Genomic DNA, 20,876 nt, shown 5'->3' on the forward strand with positions numbered 1-20,876 from the left:
TCTGGTAATATAGTATAATTTTTGGATGATTTATATTAAATTAATATTAATTTCACCGTCCTGCGACTACTTTGCTGTTTTAACTTTTTGCACTTATATTTATAGATTTTGAAGCGCTGAATTCAAATCTGTAATCAATTTTTCTCTAACACGTCTAGTTTTTCTACAATTCGAATAATAAATATTGTCTCTTCTGTATAGTCATTAGTCATACAATAATGTGCGATATATTCGTCGAATTATTATTATTATAAACTGAATGTCGTCTACTTTACTGAAATTTTAATCTTATCTTTATTAAATTTTTTATCTTATAGTAGTTCAATTAAATATATTTTTAAACTCACACAATTTATGTTTATTCTCTATAGTTACGTTCATTTTAGTCTTCATAAAATATCCGAGTTGTACCTATATCACCTTTCTTAGAGTTTATTTGTGCGATTTTTGATTTTCAATTTTTTTTTTAGTATGACGTCTAAACCAATTAAAAGAAGATGTTGTAAAAACAACTCAAATTTATTTTGTTATATATGTGGTGAATATGTTATAATGAAACAACGAAATAACATTACAAATTTTGTTAAAAATGTATACCAAGAATATTTTGGTATTCATTTAGGCGATCAAAATAAATCTTGGGCACCCCATATTGCTTGCCGATCCTGTGTTGAAAGTTTGCGAAATTGGAAACAAGGTAAGCGTTTATCAATGCCTTTTGCAGTACCAATGGTTTGGCGAGAACCAAAAAATCATATTGATGATTGCTATTTTTGTATGGTTAATATTTCCGGTTATAATAAAAAAAAATAAATCGAATATAATTTACCCAAATTTACTTTCTGCTATACGACCAATACCACATGACCCTGAATTACCAGTGCCTGTACCATCCAAAGCTTTCGAAACTATTTTAAACCACGATACTTCTATAGATTCCGCTGGCAATTCTAGTAATAATGACGAAGACTTTCAACTTGACACCACAGATGCTCCACAACTTTTCAATCAATTTGAATTAAATGATTTAGTACGTGACTTAGCTCTTACTAAAGAGGCAGCTGAAATTTTGGGTTCGAGACTCAAAGAAAAAAATTTACTTGCAAAAGCTACTACTTTTTCTTGGTACAGGAATCGTGAAATGGAATTCAAACAATTTTTTTCAAAGGAAGGACCACTTGTATTTTGTAATAATATTTCTGGATTAATTAAACATTTTGGCAAATATTATGATGTGAATGAATGGAGGTTGTTTATAGATTCATCTAAAAGAAGTCTAAAAGGTGTTTTACTTCATAACGGAAACCAGTTAGCGTCTATTCCCATTGCACATTCTGTACATTTAAAAGAAACGTACGAAAACTTACATTTAATGTTAGAAAAAGTTCAATATCCACTACATAAGTGGATTGTTTGTGGTGACTTAAAAGTTTTGGGAATGTTATTAGGTCAACAAGGTGGCTTATATAACCTATAAGGTTATAGTATAGGTTAGTATAGGTTATAGTATAGGTAAATGTTATACTATCTTGTAAAAAAACTAGACGTGATAGAGACAAACTAATTTCAGATTTGAATTTTGCGCATTAAGATCTATAAGGATCAGGTATTATTATACAAACAACAAAAATAACAAAATATTTTGCAGGACGGTGTTTTTAGTCCATCAAAATTTGTTAAAATACTACAAATATTCGATAATATGTAAAATTAAGTTATAATAATATCCTTTTATTGTTATAAGTTAGTAATTAATTTCTAGGAAATAATGTTAACGGATAATAAGGGATAGAAAATATAAAATTACAGTGTTAATATGTCTAGTATAAATGTTAATAGCAAAACATATCCTATATCTTCTAATAAAAATTATATTTTAAATTCTTTAGCTAACCGTTATTTATAATTATTTATAATTGTTTTTTTCCTATTTACTCTTTTCACTTAAATATTTTCATTACGATGAGATATTTTTTCACATTGAAGATATATTATAGTTCATAACAGTGCATTTTTTTAACTAGTTAACTAGGCGACACATATGTCGTCCAGTGATTATACTCTGTCGACAGTATTTTAAAAGATTGGGCGAAATAATCCGAAATAAACGTGTAATACTATAATCGTACTATGGTATTATACATTGACTATTTTGAGAAAAATATTTTTTTGTCACCCAGTGAAAATTCCTTGGTTTACAACCCATTTATAATTTTGTAAAAGGTTTCATGGCCATATATTTAATTAAATTAAATAAAAATATACAAAATAATCTAGATAATTGATCTAAATAAATTCGAATACTGCATACAATGAGCATTTGAATAATACATTTTGACAAAACGAAAAAAAAATTATCCGTTATATTTTTGTAATTAAATTTCCATTGAATGTTTAACTTTTATACCTAAAGCTTGAAAATTAAATTTAGATTATTTAAAAAAAAAATTTATATTTTTACTAGAAAGTCGCAATATATGTGTAATAAAATAAAATGTTTCTTAAATCAGATATTTCAATAAATATCAATCATGTGATAATAGTTATTTGATTGTTATTCTATTCCAGTGGTTTTCAACCTTTGTCGGATTGCGACCCTTATTTTTATTTTTTTGTAATGCCTTTAAAAAAAAAAAAATTGTTTTATTAATCAAAATTTGATTTAATTACTGATGAAATATTTACTTGATTTTTAAAATGATTTAAAATGAAAATTAAACAATTTTGATTAATTTACACTTAACAATTTTACAAAATAAATAATTTTTAAATATTTTTTAATATGAAAAAATCATTTCATCCAGAATTTTTGGCGATCCCCAGGTTGAAAACCACTGTTCTATTCAATATAATAATCGCAAAAACTCGAAACTTTGACTGAGTACTTAAATATAATTATTATATTATATAATAATATATTAATATTATATAAATATATTATTAATAATAATATAATATATTATAAGTTATTATTTTATTATATTTTAATGTGATTTACTAACCTACCTAGATGTCTTACTTTTGCCAGTTAGAATATTAAAAGTTAATACTACCTTACTGAGAAAGTTGGTTAGGTTAGAATATAAAAGGATCCACCAGAATTACTAATCGTTTTTTTTGGAAGGAGTGGTACATTGGTTTCAAGTATAAAATACCAATACAATAATATTATTCACTTGTTTCTATATCTTAGCTGACCTTGGAGTTAAAAGACTTAAAAGTTTCACCCTTTTGATTATTTAGTCTTTGTAGGAATAAATATAAAAATAAATAAAAAGTGTAAAAATAAATCATGTTTGACTCAATTTCAAGCTATTCGTCATTGGTGGGTGTTGTTAAAATGACACTAATTATATTCTAATAATTTAAAGTCAATGGTTTGGAATACTTAACACAATGTAATATAAGATTAGCCACAGTTTCAAAACAAATTTGTTCTTGGTAGATATTTTTACTTGTTTTACTTTGCAATGTAAGAACTCGTATAACTCATATAAAACATTTTTATCATGCTCTTGGACACTATCCTACTGAATTTTGGCAACATAATACTTAAATCTTAATCTAGACCTGCAAATTTTAACCATGATGTCTGGACTGTAACTGCTTTTTTTGCTATACTCATCATACTTTATAATACAATGCCTATATTGGTTGATAGGGATAAGATTTAACTTTCAGCTGCAGTTGACTATCCAGACTAAAATACACTTAATTTTGGGGACTATACACTTTTTAGTTATGTTGTTAGTGTTGACAGCTCAAAATAACAGCTTTCTTTTTAATACCATTTACTTCTATAATCAAAAAATAAACAAACAATAATATAAAACTTAAAAAATTATTACCATATAATTTATTTTCTGCAGAAAAGATGTTACACCAATTTTGTATGTCTGTATGTAAATAAAAACAATATTATCAAATAATTTTAAACATTTGTATTATTTATTGTAAACAAAATATTCGTGTTTAAATAATTAAAATATTGTTATTATAAATGAGTATACTATGATTTAAAAAAGAAATTATATAACAATAACATAAAAATATCATTAAAATGAACTGTATGATTTTTAATTTTATTCTATCAGTAACATACTATAGTAGATATTGCATTATTTATTTTATAATAATAATAATAAAAAAAAATTGGGAATGACCTTAAGGTAAATTATTTACAAAATAAATAAATCAAAAAAATTAAGCTCTATTGTACTTTCCCCAAATATGTAACATGAACACGGATGCGATGAACAACAAAGACATTACTAATACTGGCACAGGACCTCTAAAAAATAAATTAAAACTGGTTAGTATAATTTTAAATTGAAGCATTATTCAAATATTATTAACAATAAATTAATTAATAAATTTGACTGTTCAAAGTTCATAAATTGGATCTAACTTCAGAGTTTAGTTCAGATTTTATAGATGAACTTTAATCATAAATAACTAAATCAAATCACAGTTAAAAGTTTGAACTTCAATTGAAAATTCAATCTTATGTTTATATAACATTGCATAACATACAAAAATATAAAATCTCAATTTATTACAATAACCTACAAACAGTGAATTTTTTAATTGGTTTAATAATAATTAAGAACTTGACTTTCATCATTATTAGATGTTAAGTAACTATATTTTATATACAATAAAATTTTATTTTTATTTGTAAAAAAAAAATTGAATTAATTATAAGTAAAGATCGGATATTATTGCATTAAAAATATCTTAAAATTGCACTAAAAAAATGTCAAAATTATAATGGAGATGTATCAAAATTGCAGTATAAAAATGTTAAAATTGCAATGAAATACATTAAAATTGCATAGTAAAATCATATCAAATATATAATCATTAATTACTTACTTAAATAATATTATGGATATTAATATAATATTCACAAAATATATAATTTTTCTGAATTAAAATTTATAATTATATACATCTCTAAATTGTGTTCTTGAAAATTGTATCGTCTTTTACTTAAAATATGTTTATATAATTGAAAAGTACGTTCAACATCGACACTTGTTATCAATGCATATTTAAAATAGTTTAAAAAATGGGTGTTTTATCTAAATAAACATTTTGATTTCCTGTTATAATCGCAGAGTAAGTTTTAATAGTTTTATATCCTTAATTTTTTTCTAAGATTTATTTTAATTTATCTTTAACAATTTTTCCATTAGGATAGGGAATATTTATACTTAATATTTTTATTTAGTTATTATTTGTTTAGTATTTATTTATTTAGTTATTATACTAAATATGTTTTAACTATTAATTGACTATTTGATTCTTCTAAACTTGTGAGTTTTGTGAATAACCCAGATAAATGTAATTTTAAAAATCCTAAATTATATTTAACTACATGTAAAAATTTACTTCATAGTTATATATTTTTTGTAAAATCATTTTGGAAATAATAATTTGTATATTTTATCACGTGAAGTATACAAAAATTGCAATAATTGCAAAAAAATTGCATAATTAAATTAAATAGAAAGACTGTAATTAATCTGATTCATATACATATTTGATCAGATTTGATTTACTGGATATCAATAAAAAGTTGCAATTCAATTAAATCCGCTCTTTAATTATAAATAACATTTAGTATGTTTTAATAAGTTAAAAATAAAAAATAAACAAATACCTACAATAATTTAAATTAATATCGTTAAATATAGTAACAAAAATAAGATTTCTAATTAATTTTAGCTTTTTAAATCTCAAATATACTATTATTTGATTAATTTAATTTACTTAAAAGACTTTAGTTCACTTTGTGTTCAGTTGAACATCTAACAATTTAATTCAAATTCAGTTGTCTAGTTCAATATTCAAAGAATAGTTTTGTTATAATTTTAAAATTAGATGTCTTATTTGGCTTCAGAACACCAATAAAATTGTTTGATTTTGTTTAATTACTGAGTTCAAGATTTGAGTTTAGCCTGCCTCTTAAAATTATATTTGTTAAGTATGGTAAAATATTAATTCCAATGATTTATTATTAATGAAAACACTTACACTTTGATTCCAGGTGAGTCATCAGTGTAAAAACGCCACATACCACCACTGCTAGTTCCAGTATTACGATTTCTTACCGAAGTAGTAGGTGCAACAGTTTTCCTAAAATATGAATTAAGTCACTGAAATATAACTCATATTTTATTGTAATAAAAAAAACAGAATATGTAACCAAATATTTGTCGGGTGAAAATGTTTACTATTTCATTTTAAAAACAATTTGTAACAATATTTTAACTAAAATTTGAGTGTCGCAACTATTAATAGTAATTAACTGTATATTTTTAGTATGTCTAAAATTTCCACATTAAATGACATAATAAGTTATAGAAGCAAAATTTCAATAATCATGTTAACTACATCATATGGAGTGATTGGATTCTAAGTAAATTCTTAAACTCATTGACAAAAATTGAATAAATAAAAATTCAAGACTTCCAAATTATTAACAAATAAAGTATTTATTTATAAAGTTTGTAAATATATTATAATTTTTAGATTATGTAATAGAGTAAGTTTGAATGGTTTAAGGTGCAATAAAATCCTATTCCAAATTATAAAATTATTTTATAAATATAATAATCAATTACCTTTGTCTGAGGACATTTCCAGCTGTCCTGGACGCTCCTGGTTTAGATGGTGACCTGGGGCCACTGTTGGCTGATTGCATAGCACTTGGATTTACAGGCTACAAGAGTAAATTTAATTTAATTATGTAGGTATACTATTTTCATAAAAATATTAAGTATTTTGTATTATTAGGAACACAATAATATAATAAATTATAATAAAAAAAGTAATTTTTAGAAGTAAATATTTACTATGAGAGATAAATTTGTCTGACTCAAATGATTTTTAAAATTAATATAAAAACTGTTAAAAAATTTTTTTATTTGTTTTTGAGTATCTCTATAATTATCTTTTATTAGTTACTCTGGTTACTCATTGTTAGGACTCTAAATTCATCCAATAAATATGCATAAATAAGTATATAATCTGACGAAAAATGAAATTGAAATATTATGTATTTATATTTATTATAGTTCTAAAAATATGTGCAACAAAAAAAAAAAAAAAAAATCATAGACAAATTTTGAAATAAGAAACATCCTTTCTTATTTTTAGTAGTGTTATTTAATTTCTTTGGATTTCTATAATTTATAACATGAAGTAAGAAATTAATTCACCTTGTAAAATTCAAAGCTTTGTCATTTTATATGTTTAATTTTTTTTCCAATAATTTTATACTTATATTGAATTAATAGGAAATAATATGTGACAATATCTTGAAAAAACCAACCATAATAAGGCTTTATTAATCCAAACGATGTAGTAATCCTAAAAGACTTATTATCATTATTATTATTGTTATTATCATAACATTATATTTAGAGACATCATTTTTCATAGACCCATACAATAATAGTCATTAAAATAATTACGAAAGCACATCACACATGTACGTTAGTGCAACAAAACAATTGATCAGCTTAAGAGAACAAGTATTAAAAATAATCTTTATATTTAAATTTTAGAAAATTGGTTGAAATAGACATAAGTAATCTAAAACAATATTGTACAGTTTAATGAGACTCAACTATATAAGCTAAATATGACTATATCATACAATTTTATAATCATTGATATAAAATTGATTTGTACCTTAATACAAAATTTTCTATATAGCAAACATGTACCTAAATGCATAAACTTAAAAGCTTAGTTCTTTATAATTAAGTTTATAAAGAGTTACTATATATTCCACAAAAACTTGAATATAAGTAGCATAAAAAACATTTGAATTTGAGTTTATTTAAATATGATTTTTTCATTATTAAAAATATATATACATTTTAATACAAAGATCTGTAATTAGTTATTGACCAAGTTTGAGAAAAATAAGAATACAACAGTAGGATGTAAACAGAATTATAATGGAGTAAAGAAACAATTGATGAATTTCTGTACTATTTAGTATTAATATCTCTACAGCAAATTAAGACAGGACTGAAACAAATTATCATGGTTTTAGTAACGCTAAAGGTTGACTGTCTTGAAACCGTTAGATTTAGATTGTTTAGATACAGATGATTTAGCCGATGATTCTGATTTTGTTCAGCCTAATATACAAGAACAATGTGAAAGTGAGTCTGATTTTTCTGATACAGAATTTATCGCAAATAAAACATTGAATACGCGTAATAGACCAAGTACATCTCATAGATCTCGTTCTAGAAGCCCTTTGTCAGATAGAACTTCTCAACCCAACTATTATTTAGGTAAGGATAATATTACGAAGTGGAATATTGACGGTTCACCTTTGAATGTACGTACCCGCTCACATAATATAATTTTACATTTGCCTGGGGTAAAGCGGTATGCAAAAGACGCTAAGTCTATAGTTGATTGTTGGAATTTGTTTTTTACCGATACGGTTATAGAAGAAATTGTAAATTGTACAAATATTTATTTAGTTAAAATCAGAATCAATTATCGGAGAGAAAAATATATTATTATTTTTAATCATTATAAGAAATAAAAGTAATATTTAAATGCATTATTTTTGTTTCACCTACAACCACAAACTTGAATCTAAGATCTTAAACTTATTCTAATGAAAATCGAATGCGAAATCGACAAAATAGGTATAAAGAGCGCTCACACGCGACTAACGGGTGTTATAAAAATCATCGCGACTACTGACGGGTTAATAGGATTTTGAAATGCGATAATTTATCATCATAGATCCAACAAAATTAGCTACGTACTTATGTTTGTCAATAATACTACATAACCTACTTACAAAAACAGAAAAAAGTGAAGTTTGATATTTTTTTTTATTACGTTTTCTTCGATATCGCATATTATATTATGTACACGACATTTTCATAGAAAAATAAAACAAAATAAATTGGAAAACTTACCATTTTTGTCAATTGGATTATGAGACGGAAACTTAAGCTACAGACAGCAAACAGTGATGAAAGTAGTGTACGTGTAGACGAGTCTCGAACGAAACGATAAAATGATTCGGTGTCGAACAGACAGGTGAACGGGTACGTGTATAGAGAACAGACGAGAAGTATACACGTTGTCAGTTGGTTGTCACGAGTGCAGTAGATAACATTGTTCGTTGGCGTTTGTTGGAGTCATGGAACCGAAAGTAATCAAGAACTCGTGGAAACTGATAAACTGCTGATAAACGCGGAGCGACCCGCGACCCTCACTAACGGAACCAGGCGAGCCAAATCGGCGTATTTTTGTTACTATGTATTACTTTTATTTATTCATTTTTAAAAGACGTATTCGTTGGATAGGCCAGTGATGGTGGTATAAAAATGATGAAGGGTATATTGCCAAGTAGTTACGTGTGAATTATTAGTTTATTGTAACATGTAATTATAGCCTACAGGCAATAGGGAAGACTTGTATTAGACAGGAAATCGTTAGGGTTGATATTTTTTTTTTGACTTGTGGGAAACACGATTTTTTGAAATGTGATTTTGTGAAAAAAAAAATCGGGATATTAACGTCCCGCTTTATTGTTAACACGGCGTACGCGTCTCACTAAGAATTGAAGCAGGACGCGAGACAAGTATATTAAAAATCGGGACATACCCAACCCTAGAAATCGAGTTTTGTAATTTGTCCAAATATATTAAATTTTGTGTAATTTTAAACTAGATAAAACATAAATAAAAATGTTTTTTGTTTGTATATTTATTCGTGTTTTATTTTTTTACTAAATCAACTGTTCAGTTCAAAACTAATAACTCGAAAACTCATTAGGTTATACATGAGTTGCTTGTAATTTTTTTTTTTTTTAATTTGCCTTTGTTCGGATATTACAGCACGCTTGTAAATTTAAAATACTATTATTTAATGAAAAATTACGATGAAGTCGTGGAGTTAAGTTTTTATAAACATAGCCCAAAAACATTGTAATAATTACTCAAGTTGACAGTTTTAAATTAATGCGTCTATGTATATCGTGTAAATATTATATTTGTTAATGTATATTTTATGATGTATAATTAAAAAAAAATTACCATTTTCAGTAAACATAAATTAAATGTACAAATTTCAAAGTGAATCTTGTTAAGCGAAAAATTATTTGTAGTATTAAAACAATATATAGATGATAACTTGTGTGTTTTCCTCTTCAAGCTATAACACTGATTGTATCTATCCTAAATTCTCTCATCAAAATTCTTAATACTTTTAATCTTTTTTATATTATATATGTTTTAACTCTAAGGACAGATCATAGCCAAGGTAAACAGCCAAATATAAATATAATGATAGTGTAAGTTATAAGACGTATGATTACATAACATTTATTACGGAAAAAAATTTTCTTAAGTAATTGAAGACATGTGCGATTGGCACTAAACAATTAAAGTAAGACATATATATATATACTATGGTTATAATAAAATAGGATGGAATTAAGGAATTAAAGACAAAAAATCCTAGAACAAAAAATTTAAAATTTATTTAAGAGTTCATCATATAATACAATAATTGTAGAGCAGTCTATCTGTACCTAATGTTTTATGACAATTTTTTGCTCGGGCCTAATTATTTTTATTTATTAAGCAAGTTAATATACATTATAATATACAGGTTGTATACATTATTTGAACAAAATGTTCAATCTTAAGTGATTATTACCTACCTAGTGTTATCATGGCATCACAAGAGTAGCATTTCAATGATTTTTTTATTATTAATTAATATATATACATATTATTAACAGTCATTACACCTACTTACATTTACATATTAAAACTTATAAGGATTATATGAATAAAAATGTTTTATTTTATATACTATATATGTTATTTAAATATAAAATGATGTAACAAATGTCTGAATATTTACACTGTGTCATATAGGCAACCCGAATGTTGGGCAGTTCGTTTAAATAAAAGTTGTTTCTCTCTCTATGAAATTTAAGTTAAGTTTAAGTATTAAGTATAATGTTTTCTTTTTTTAATTAAACAAAATCAATCATCGATATGGATATTTTGTCATTTAATTTATTATACTTGGATGTTTTGATAGAATATTAGTGAAGGATATTAAGTATATAAATTACAGTAATCCACTTTTTTAGTGCAATAATAATAAATAAAGAATTTATTAATTTAGTTTGATTTGGAAGAAAGAAAATTATAAGTTATATTTGTATTTATTTTTTCTGAAAATTAGTTAAATAATGCAAGATAATCTAAACAGAAATAAATCTTAAACAAACATACTCGATAGTTACTCTGAATAATAATTTATGACTGCTTGATACATAAAAATGTTTAATATATTATAATTATTTTAGGAAATATAGTTTAATTAATATTTTGATATTTTTGAAATTTATTTTTATTTAATTATTACTCTACAAAAATGTAAATGTAAATTTTTTGTAAATATAATTATTTAAATAGTTCTAATAATTTAATTTATATTTATATTTTGAGAACTTAAAAACATTACTTTTTATATTAATCCAATCCTGATATTAATGAGTAAATTGATATAAATAAATTATTATTAAAAAAAAAAAAACATAAAAACTTACTGATATAGGGATATAGGTACCTATATTTCTTAAAATACAAATTGTATATAACATAAAAATATCAAGTCATACAAGTAAAGGTAATGAATAGATTTATAATTTTTTTGCTCCTAGTTTTAAAGTCTGTTTACTATTACGTTTTAGCTCTAATTGCTTTATTCGTTCTAGTTTTCTTTCTTCTCGTTTTTTACGCATTTCTTCTTTTAACGCATCAGCTTCTACTTCTGTAAAATAATAAAATGTACAAAGAAATATTATATAATATAAAATATATACTTTTAGCAATATCACAAGAATCATCCAATAATATAGGTTCTTGATCTTCCCAACCAAAATCAGTTTTTTCTTTTTCTGAATTCTAAACAATAAATATTACATAAAATATAAAGAGTTGTACATCATTTTTGAAATAAAACTAATTTGCACTTCTTACATCAATGCTTTCCCAGTCATCTCCAACATTCCATCCTGAATTATCATCCCAGTCTTTAGATATTATAGACTCATCTATGACATGTTTGTAATTTTGAGTGTTCTAAAAGTATATTTAATAAATAATATAATATTTTAACATAAATTGATCATATAGTTAAATATATATAATTATATTAATTAAAAGATTCTTTAAATTATTCAGTTTTTTAATAAGTAATTTTAAGTTTACAAAAATGCAAACATTTTTTATTTCATAAAATAATTGTTAATATAATATAAATTGCTAAATAATAAGTAATATTTTAAGAAAAAAATAAAATAAATGAAACTGCGATGGAATAAGTATTTTGTGTACAAAAACAATATATTTAAATTTACTCTTATTATTTTAATATTAAATTATTATTGTAGAACATTAAAATATGGAATTATAATAAACAAAATGATTAGTTCTAATATTTGAAATTAAATATAACTATTATTAAAATTTATAATATTACCTGAGAATAATTTACATTTGTTTAAACTATATTAAAATACAAATAACTATTTTAATACTATGATAACTGTATAGATTATATTAATTAAATGTTCATATAATATGTATTTAATTTTTATCAAAATATCTAGTGGGTACAGTAAATTATTTGAATCAATTTTGATACATAATAAATATAAAAAAATAAGTCTATGTTAATATGTTATAATTTTATTTAAAAATAAATAAATCAAAAAATGAGTTTTAAATTCTTAAAATTAAGTTTTAAACCAAGAAAAGCAAGAACCTGAAGAATATCCTCATCATCCAATTGTTTTTGCTTGTAAATATTTTGTGGAGTATTATCATTGGTTTTCAGTGAACTATTTTTCATTTTATCAAAGTTAACAATCTTATTGTTTGTGTTGTCTAAAAATAAATATACACATTTTATAACACAATAATAAAATTTAATGCCACATTTTTATTCTTAGATATGTATATATGTATATATATATATATATAAAACAATGAATGTTTTTTACCTTTTGATAGCTCAGTTGGATTTATATCTTTTTGTAAGTTTTTGGACGAATAGAACTTGGAAGTTACATTAGTTAGAGCCCATCCAGCCCATGTGGGTATGGATGGACTAGAAGTATTAGCAACTTCTTCTTCTAATGTACACAATAAATTAATGTTTTTAAACTTTAAATTATAAATTATTTAATAGTAATATTTTTCAATAATATATACCTATTTTTTCTTTTAATCTTGCATCTTCAGATACATTTTCAAGCTTTCCTAAAAAACCTTTAATTGTTTGAAAAGTTATATCTCGTACTCCTTTTTCAGGATCAAGAGTTACTTGACATAATGCTGGCAAAACTCGGGATGATACTTCAAGCAAAGGATAATATTGTTGAGTTGCTGAAAATGCAGATACACCTAACAAAATATTTTAAAAATTTTTTTATATAAAACTATAGTTAAATAATTAAATTTAGACTAGCAGAACCTGCCATTCTTGATGGTGGAAATGGATCTTTGAGTGCGCGGCCAAAAGCTGATGATAATATTTTACTTCTATTTTTTGGGTCTAAATATTGAGCAATTTTACCCAAACATACAGTGGTATTGGTCCTTATACTACCCTGTATTTCAAATAATAGATACGTATATAAATATGTAAATTTAAAAAATTGCTTAGTTTTACCTGATCATCTTTCATTTGTAAGCGAGCAAAATGTCTCATTAATTCCACATTTAAATTATTATAATTCAATTTTGAACTTATATATACCATGCTCTAAAAAAAAAAAAAAAAGTTATTTGTTAACTTAAATATTTTATTAATAACTTACTCGAACAGTTAATTCTCTTATAGTAGGACTTGCATCTGCTAGACCGCTTACTAACAGTGGAAATATACTTGTATTTAATAAATCTGGTTTTAACCGATCTATAAAATAATAAAAATATGATAACAGTTAATTGAATATAGAATTATAAAATCAGTGCTTCTTATTAATGTACAATATTAAGATATTTATTCTGGAAAAAAAAAAATATAATACATTTTTTTAAATAAAATCATATTATTGCTACCATTATCATGTAAATAGTATACCACAAGTGTTTTGACTTGCAATAACACTGCATTATAGATTATCTTATTGACTTAACTTGTTATCAGTCAGTTATTCTACAGTCTCTATGTAGTATTATAGTTCAATAATCATTAGCTCGAATAATTCTAAAATATACAGTAAAAATTATTTATTATTATGATGTTATTATGTTAGGGCAATGCAGTATTTGATTTTATTGGTTAAAGGTAACATGAACCAAAAAAAACGTTGAGAACTTCTACCTTAGAGTCAATTCAAATTTTTATCAAAATGACTAGTATATAGTAGCAATTTTATTTACTATACAACTGTAGTAGTTTGTCTGGTAATTTATGGTTTTTAATTTCAGTGATCTATTATTAGTATTAATGTACGAAAATATGTATAATTGGCATTCATTATTTTAGTTACATTCAGTTAGCACTAATCTTTTTTTTTCATAAATAATTTAATAACATAACATATACTTATTTACAATAAATTACTCAATTCTTAATTTAATACTAAAGCTAAATTTATTAGTACTATACATACTTGAATATAATTCAATTTGATTAAGTAATAACAATCTTGTTGCCCGATCATTAGATTCAAACAGTTTTACAATACAAGGTACTATCTTTTCTTCAAATTCTTGGTCATCTAACATAGTACTTAACTAATATGAAATAGAAACATCAATTCAATGAATGAATAAAAATATTTCATTTTTATTACAAAGAAAAAAAATAATAATAATACCTTTATCATTGATGGAAATATGACTTTTTGTTCTTTAACATAACTAAACATTTCAAGAAGGCTAGGTAATACATTGTATTGAGCTATATTTTTGGGAAATGTTTCAAGTAAATTTGGCAATTTTTCTAAAAACGTTGTTCTTTGGAGATCATCTAATAAATGATATTGACTCAATGCTGTCATAGTTTTTTCCAAATCATTACCAAAATATCCTTGTTCTCTTAAACTCAAAGTAATGGTATCATATGATGGACGAGTCATAGGATCTGCAGCAATTAACTTTGGATATACTTTCAAAAGCTCCTTAGGAATCTATTTAAAATATGTAGCCGGTTTTTAATTTTTGTATACTTGAAACATATAATTAAGTATTCTTACTTTTTTAACATCTTTTAATGCTGATTGATGACTTAATGGGCCATTAAATACTTCCCAAATAAGTACTCCTAGTCCCCAAATATCAATGGAACTACACAAATGTTAATTTTTTTACTTTATAAGTATATAACATTAGCAAAGAAATAATTGTACAAATAAAATCACTAATTTTTCTTACAATGGTGATTGTTGATGTACTGTAGTACGATATAAATCATTATCATAAGAAGGAGGAGGATTGTTAACATTGTTCATGTATTCTAATTCACCTAGTTTCCATTTTCCAGCTTTATTTACGAACACTGACCAAATGCAAACTTTATTATGACATAGTTTTGCTTCAACATTTAAAAACCTTAATCCTTCCTGAAAATCAGATATTTAAGATTATGAACTACTATTTACTAGTACTTACTATATTTTAGATAATATTAACAATTCACTCACTATTATATTTGATATTCCCCAAGCAATATATTGTTTCATGATTGTGGTATTAAGATCATTTTGAGATGACAAAAAGGATTGAAGTGGTTCAACATACTCAGTAGATAAATAAATTGTAGTTTTAATCTAAAAATAAATTCAATGTTTTAATAAGTACATTTTAATCAAAACCCATAAAATATAACAATATTTTTTAGTAAGGTAACACATTTTGTTTTACTTCTGAGCTTTCTAAATAAGTGAGAAAATTTGGATGTTTTAAAGTTTTCAAATGTTTTATTGCACATTTAGCAGATGCTGAACGGACTTTACCACCAGGAATTTCATCATTTATTATGAATTCAAAAATTGAAACATCTTGATTAGTATTCTATAAAAAAATATGTAATAATTACTTGTTATATATAATTTATACATTTATCAATTAAAGTATTTATATTATTAAACAAAAACTAAAATTGACTATAATGGAATATTGAAAAATACATAAAAATTACAGAATAAAATAAAAAGGATACTAAAAAATTATGTAACCTTATTATGAGTTTTTATTTTTTATTTACATCTCATATTATTATTGAGCATAAAGACTAGGAGTTTGGATAAATATTACTAATCATACACTTTCTCATTAACGTCAAGATATTCGAGATCGAACAATCAAAAGAGAAAAAGAATACTTTATAATTAGAGCTGGGAATTGAGTGCCCTAAATAACCTCAAAAAATGCCCTTAAAAAAACGTAATTCTTGAAAAATATAAAAATGCGAAACTAATAGTAAATCTCAAAAAATACATTAGAAAATTAATTAAAATTAATTAAAAACTAAACTAAAAAAAAAATTAATTCACATGGCGGTTACGACGAAAAAAACTTGTACTAAATGATATCAATAGATGTTAATTTTACTGATTCTAAATAGTCGATAAATGATTTTTAATATATCATGTATACTATCATAGATAAAGCCAGTTGTATCTAGGTTTTGACGTTAACTATTGTCCAATAATATAATATAAATTATGTGTACCTAATGTATAATTTGTTACATTTGTATAAAAATCATATTGGTATGTATAAATCTTAAAACAAATTTTCAAATTCTGATTTAGAATTTAAAATTTCAAAAAATGCATTAAAATGCTTTAAAAAATAAATAAAAATAAATTAAATTACCTAAAAATCCAAAATTATTAAAAAAATGCAAAATAAAATTCCTAATACTCATTCAAAATTACAAGAAAGAAATTTGTGATAGTACGAGCATCGCACAGTAAGCTATGGAAAAAAAATGCAAAGTATATTGAAACTTCAGCCCTACTAATAATATTTTCAACATCTAACTTACATATATTATTGATTTAAATATCAAATAAACTATGAATTGTTTTAACTTTTATTAATATTAAACTTCAGCACTTTAGAGCATAATAATAATATAAGCGTTATATTATAGAGTAACATTATTATATCGGATATTATATTGAAAGACATAATTTTCAAGCAGTTGAATGAATGTAATAAAAAATTAAACTGATACGAATTTAAATAAAGGCTCTCTTTAAAAGAGCATAATTTAGTAAATCAGAACTAAATAAGAATATATAGGTATACCAATTATTCCAGTAATTAACTAGCTAAATATTTACTTAATCAACAAATAAATGTAAATTATGATTTTTCTAGTAACTCTAAATTCCTTTTATTGATAATGGTGAAAAATTACTTATTAATAAATGATTAGCAAGAAAATTTAATTAACACTATAACTTAAATTACCTTTTTCTTCCCTTTGTTTAATTTCCATAAACTCTTGTCATTAAACTCATAATTTGGACATTCAGTAATCTCAAATGGAAAGTCTTTCGACGAGTCTCTTGAAAATATAGTCCACATAATTATTAGAGATCTTACTATGGTATTTTAAATTTAATTACATCAAATTTAACATAGTTTTTCCAGATTTAACACTTTGAAAATTTGTAAATCAAAAAGCATTCCTTTTATTATGGTACTGGAGAACATCAAATCAATAGTAATAATTCGTCGTATTTTAATTTAGTATATACAACAAGTTACTACGTGATTTAGTGTTATCATAGAATAATATTGAAATATGATAGTATTGTTGATAACAATTCGAAAACTTTAATATCAGTTCTATTCTTGATAATATTTATAATAATAGATTATAATTATAAAATCAATAGTATGTGTATAATACGCAATGTACCGTGTACACATATAATTCGTTATTCTGTAATATAACCTTATAGATTGTGCTCGATTTTTTTTGGGGGGGGGGGGGGGGGGGGGGGGGGGGGGTGCGCAGGGGGACGGAGCTCCTCTATTTTTTTTTTGCGTACCCCAACTATATTTTTTCTCCGGAACTGGGGGACGTCACGTTCATCCTAATTGATGTCCAAAATAATTTTTATGTGAATTTCAATTTACGTCAATTTGAAAACGAATTTGACGATTTATAATATCAAAACTATTTTCATAATTAAAGATTATATGGTGGTTATGATAAGGGACAACGTCGTCACTTCTGGAAAAATATAAATAGCAATGTCTGTGAATTTTGTGTGTTATACTTTATACATTGTACGGTTTGTTATTAATATCGACGATATCGGCATTTCGGAAAAAAATAAATGCCCGCACCACGACTAATCTTCGGCCGTGGCCCGCACTAAATAATAAAAACAAATAAAAACAAAAAACAAATATATGATTATATCATTTGTCGCGTCCCACGTAGTCACATAATAGAAAACACACATTATAAGAAGTTCTCATGAATATCGAAACCAGACGCGTGAATAAGTTCACATGGTTATCTGTTTAAGTAAGAATATGAACATCGGAGTCACACACACGTGGGTGGTTAACCACATCCTGGATCTTGCATTAAGTATGGGCTGGTCAAGAGATAATACACGCATACAGAATCAATAAAGAATTATCATATTTTAGAGCGCACACACAGAATCAATAACGACTCATCACATTTATCATATTATATTATCATTTTTCATTTACACACACTCATTTAAGATTTACACACACACATGCAGATATCAGATATAAAAAGGGGTCTCGAACAGGCTCTATTCAGACGAGTTTTGGCTATGCTGCACGTCAGTGTATGTCATGGTTCGAACTTGGAATTATTTCACATTATTTTTATAAGTAAACTTTAACTGATTGTTAGGATTTAGATAATTTCTACAAATTGTTGTTTGGACTTAGAATATTTACGAAATTGTAGTTAGAATAATTTTATGAGTTTAAATAAATTAAATTATTATAAAAAGTCTTGATTATTCTTTACTACACCTACAACCAAGCGTTGACTGAGACGTTGACACTGAAATAACGGATCGATCAGTTGGCACGTAACACATTCGATTCATGAAACTGCCTGATCGCCTATAATTATGTTAATTATTATTTTATTTTTATTTTTCTATTGTAACATGTAGGATGTTGGTATTGCTATCAAAATATATTTGGAATTAAAATATTTGCTTAGCTGAAATGTGGTATTCAAAATATATGTAAGGTTTGCGGAGGATAGGGGTGAGGGACGGAGCCCCCTACGGGTCTGTGTTAAATAATTGCGCATGTGGAACACAGTTTTCGAATCGTTGGACTAAGCTCCTCTACTTAATTTTTCCCAATTCGAGCACTGCTTATAGACCTGTTATAATAGGCAGTGGCGTGTTTTTGGAGGGGGTGGAGGTTCCCGGATTTTGACTCCCCAGAAGAAAAAAAAGGTTCATTTTATTAGAAAAATGCAAAAAAAATCCCCATAAAAATGTGAAAATATCTACACCACTGATAATAGGTCTATGAATATAACTATTTTAAATTTACGACTTAATTATTGTTTTTAATTTCAATTATTTAAATATGTAGGTAACTTATAATCAAGTATTGAATTTACTGTTCTATAATATTTTTTTATATTTATATTCTCATAGGTAACAAATATTAACGTGAAATGGTGGTCTACCATTATAAAAAAATCTACATTACAATTAATAATCGACATGGTAAACACTATGTCATGGTAGTATCAATAATTTAATTACTATATTATTTTAGTTTTGTGTTTGTATTTATTTTCATAGGTATTAAAGTAATATTGTCCCTCTAGTCTGTATAAACCAGCTAGGTCTAGCTGGGTCCACACGATGATGGTAAAACGCGATAGTTGTTATCGTGAAAGCTGCTATCATGTGAGTGTCATCATGTGAACTGATCGATAGTAACTATCGGACTATGGAGAAAGCTACTCTCACACTATCATGCATGATAGTTGAACGGGATAGTTAGTATGACGATGGAAGGCATCGCGATATCGTGTAAACAGATTGATAGTAGCTCTCGGGCTACCAAAAGAGGGACTTTCTACCTTAGATTATATACGAGTAGGTATAAGTATAGTACAGTAGCGTGGTAAAAGGGTTTCTATGACACCCAGGAGTCATGGTGAAAATGATATGGGTGGGTGGGATTTTGGATGTGTAAAGATTTTGGACGAATACACACTTAGCGAATTTCCAAGTTTAAACTCCAACACATAAAACGAATGCAGCGGAATACACGGTAATTGATAAAAATATAACACACAACAATTATATCAAAATTCTGTATTATTTAAATTAATTTTAGTTGATTTCAACATAAAAGAGGTAAAAAACTTCTTAGAATTTACTAATCTGAAATTTGAGTTGGCAAAATGTAAGTAGGTAGGTAATTCAATCTTTAATCATTTTTAGTCTTCTTCAATTTATATTTTTAAAAAAATGTAAACGATGTTGTGTTAAAGGAAGAAGTGGGTGGGTAGATATTGAAATATATATTGTGCATCATCAGTGCCGGATCAAACATATGTGGGCCCCTAGGAAATTACAATTTTGGGCCCAACAATATTAATTTTTACATACATCTATAATAACATTACTATTATTATATTATAAATAACATTACTATCCAATAATTAAAATAAATAGCTTTAATAATAACCAACTATTATTAATAAATAAAATCATGTTTATTAATTTTTTTATTTTCAAGAAAAATTAATTAATTATTATATTATTTCTGTTTTTTTTCAAAATAATTTTATTATTA

The 20,876-nt window shown here is 24.9% G+C and overlaps 2 protein-coding genes across 2 annotated transcripts; both read right to left on the reverse strand.

Moving 5' to 3' along the window:
- Positions 1–4,190: 4,190 nt before the first annotated feature.
- Positions 4,191–9,143, reverse strand: LOC112682668 (protein transport protein Sec61 subunit beta). The gene is made up of 4 exons (XM_025553348.1): positions 8,964–9,143; positions 6,630–6,727; positions 6,040–6,141; positions 4,191–4,291 (listed from the first exon to the last, which is right to left on the reverse strand). The coding sequence occupies exons 1-4, from the start codon at positions 8,964–8,966 to the stop codon at positions 4,204–4,206; spliced, it is 291 nt and encodes a 96-aa protein (XP_025409133.1). The 5' UTR covers positions 8,967–9,143; the 3' UTR covers positions 4,191–4,203.
- A 2,473-nt stretch (positions 9,144–11,616) lies between these two features.
- LOC112682661 (N-terminal kinase-like protein) lies at positions 11,617–17,814 on the reverse strand. Its single transcript, XM_025553337.1, has 16 exons — positions 17,511–17,814; positions 15,951–16,100; positions 15,731–15,856; positions 15,462–15,649; positions 15,284–15,374; positions 14,906–15,217; positions 14,699–14,822; positions 13,898–13,995; positions 13,750–13,842; positions 13,552–13,687; positions 13,290–13,481; positions 13,079–13,210; positions 12,841–12,962; positions 12,054–12,155; positions 11,897–11,978; positions 11,617–11,844 (listed from the first exon to the last, which is right to left on the reverse strand). Exons 1-16 carry the CDS (start codon positions 17,625–17,627, stop codon positions 11,714–11,716), a joined length of 2,196 nt encoding a protein of 731 aa, XP_025409122.1. The 5' UTR covers positions 17,628–17,814; the 3' UTR covers positions 11,617–11,713.
- Between the last annotated feature and the right edge of the window lie 3,062 nt (positions 17,815–20,876).

This window comes from Sipha flava, unplaced genomic scaffold (assembly GCF_003268045.1).
Source record: "Sipha flava isolate LNK unplaced genomic scaffold, YSA_version1 208_pilon_pilon, whole genome shotgun sequence".
NCBI classification, from domain to species: domain Eukaryota; kingdom Metazoa; phylum Arthropoda; class Insecta; order Hemiptera; family Aphididae; genus Sipha; species Sipha flava.

Coding starts and splice junctions, on each gene's coding strand:
- LOC112682661 (XM_025553337.1), bottom strand. CDS start 17,627: ATGTGGACTATATTTTCAAGAGACTCGTCGAAAGACTTTCCATTTGAG. Junction 15,375..15,461: donor GTACATCAACAATCACCATT/GTAAGAAAAATT, acceptor ACATTTGTGTAG/TTCCATTGATATTTGGGGAC. Junction 13,688..13,749: donor TACAAATGAAAGATGATCAG/GTAAAACTAAGC, acceptor TTTGAAATACAG/GGTAGTATAAGGACCAATAC.
- LOC112682668 (XM_025553348.1), bottom strand. Junction 6,142..6,629: donor GGAAATGTCCTCAGACAAAG/GTAATTGATTAT, acceptor TTCATATTTTAG/GAAAACTGTTGCACCTACTA. Junction 4,292..6,039: donor GACTCACCTGGAATCAAAGT/GTAAGTGTTTTC, acceptor TTTATTTTTTAG/AGGTCCTGTGCCAGTATTAG.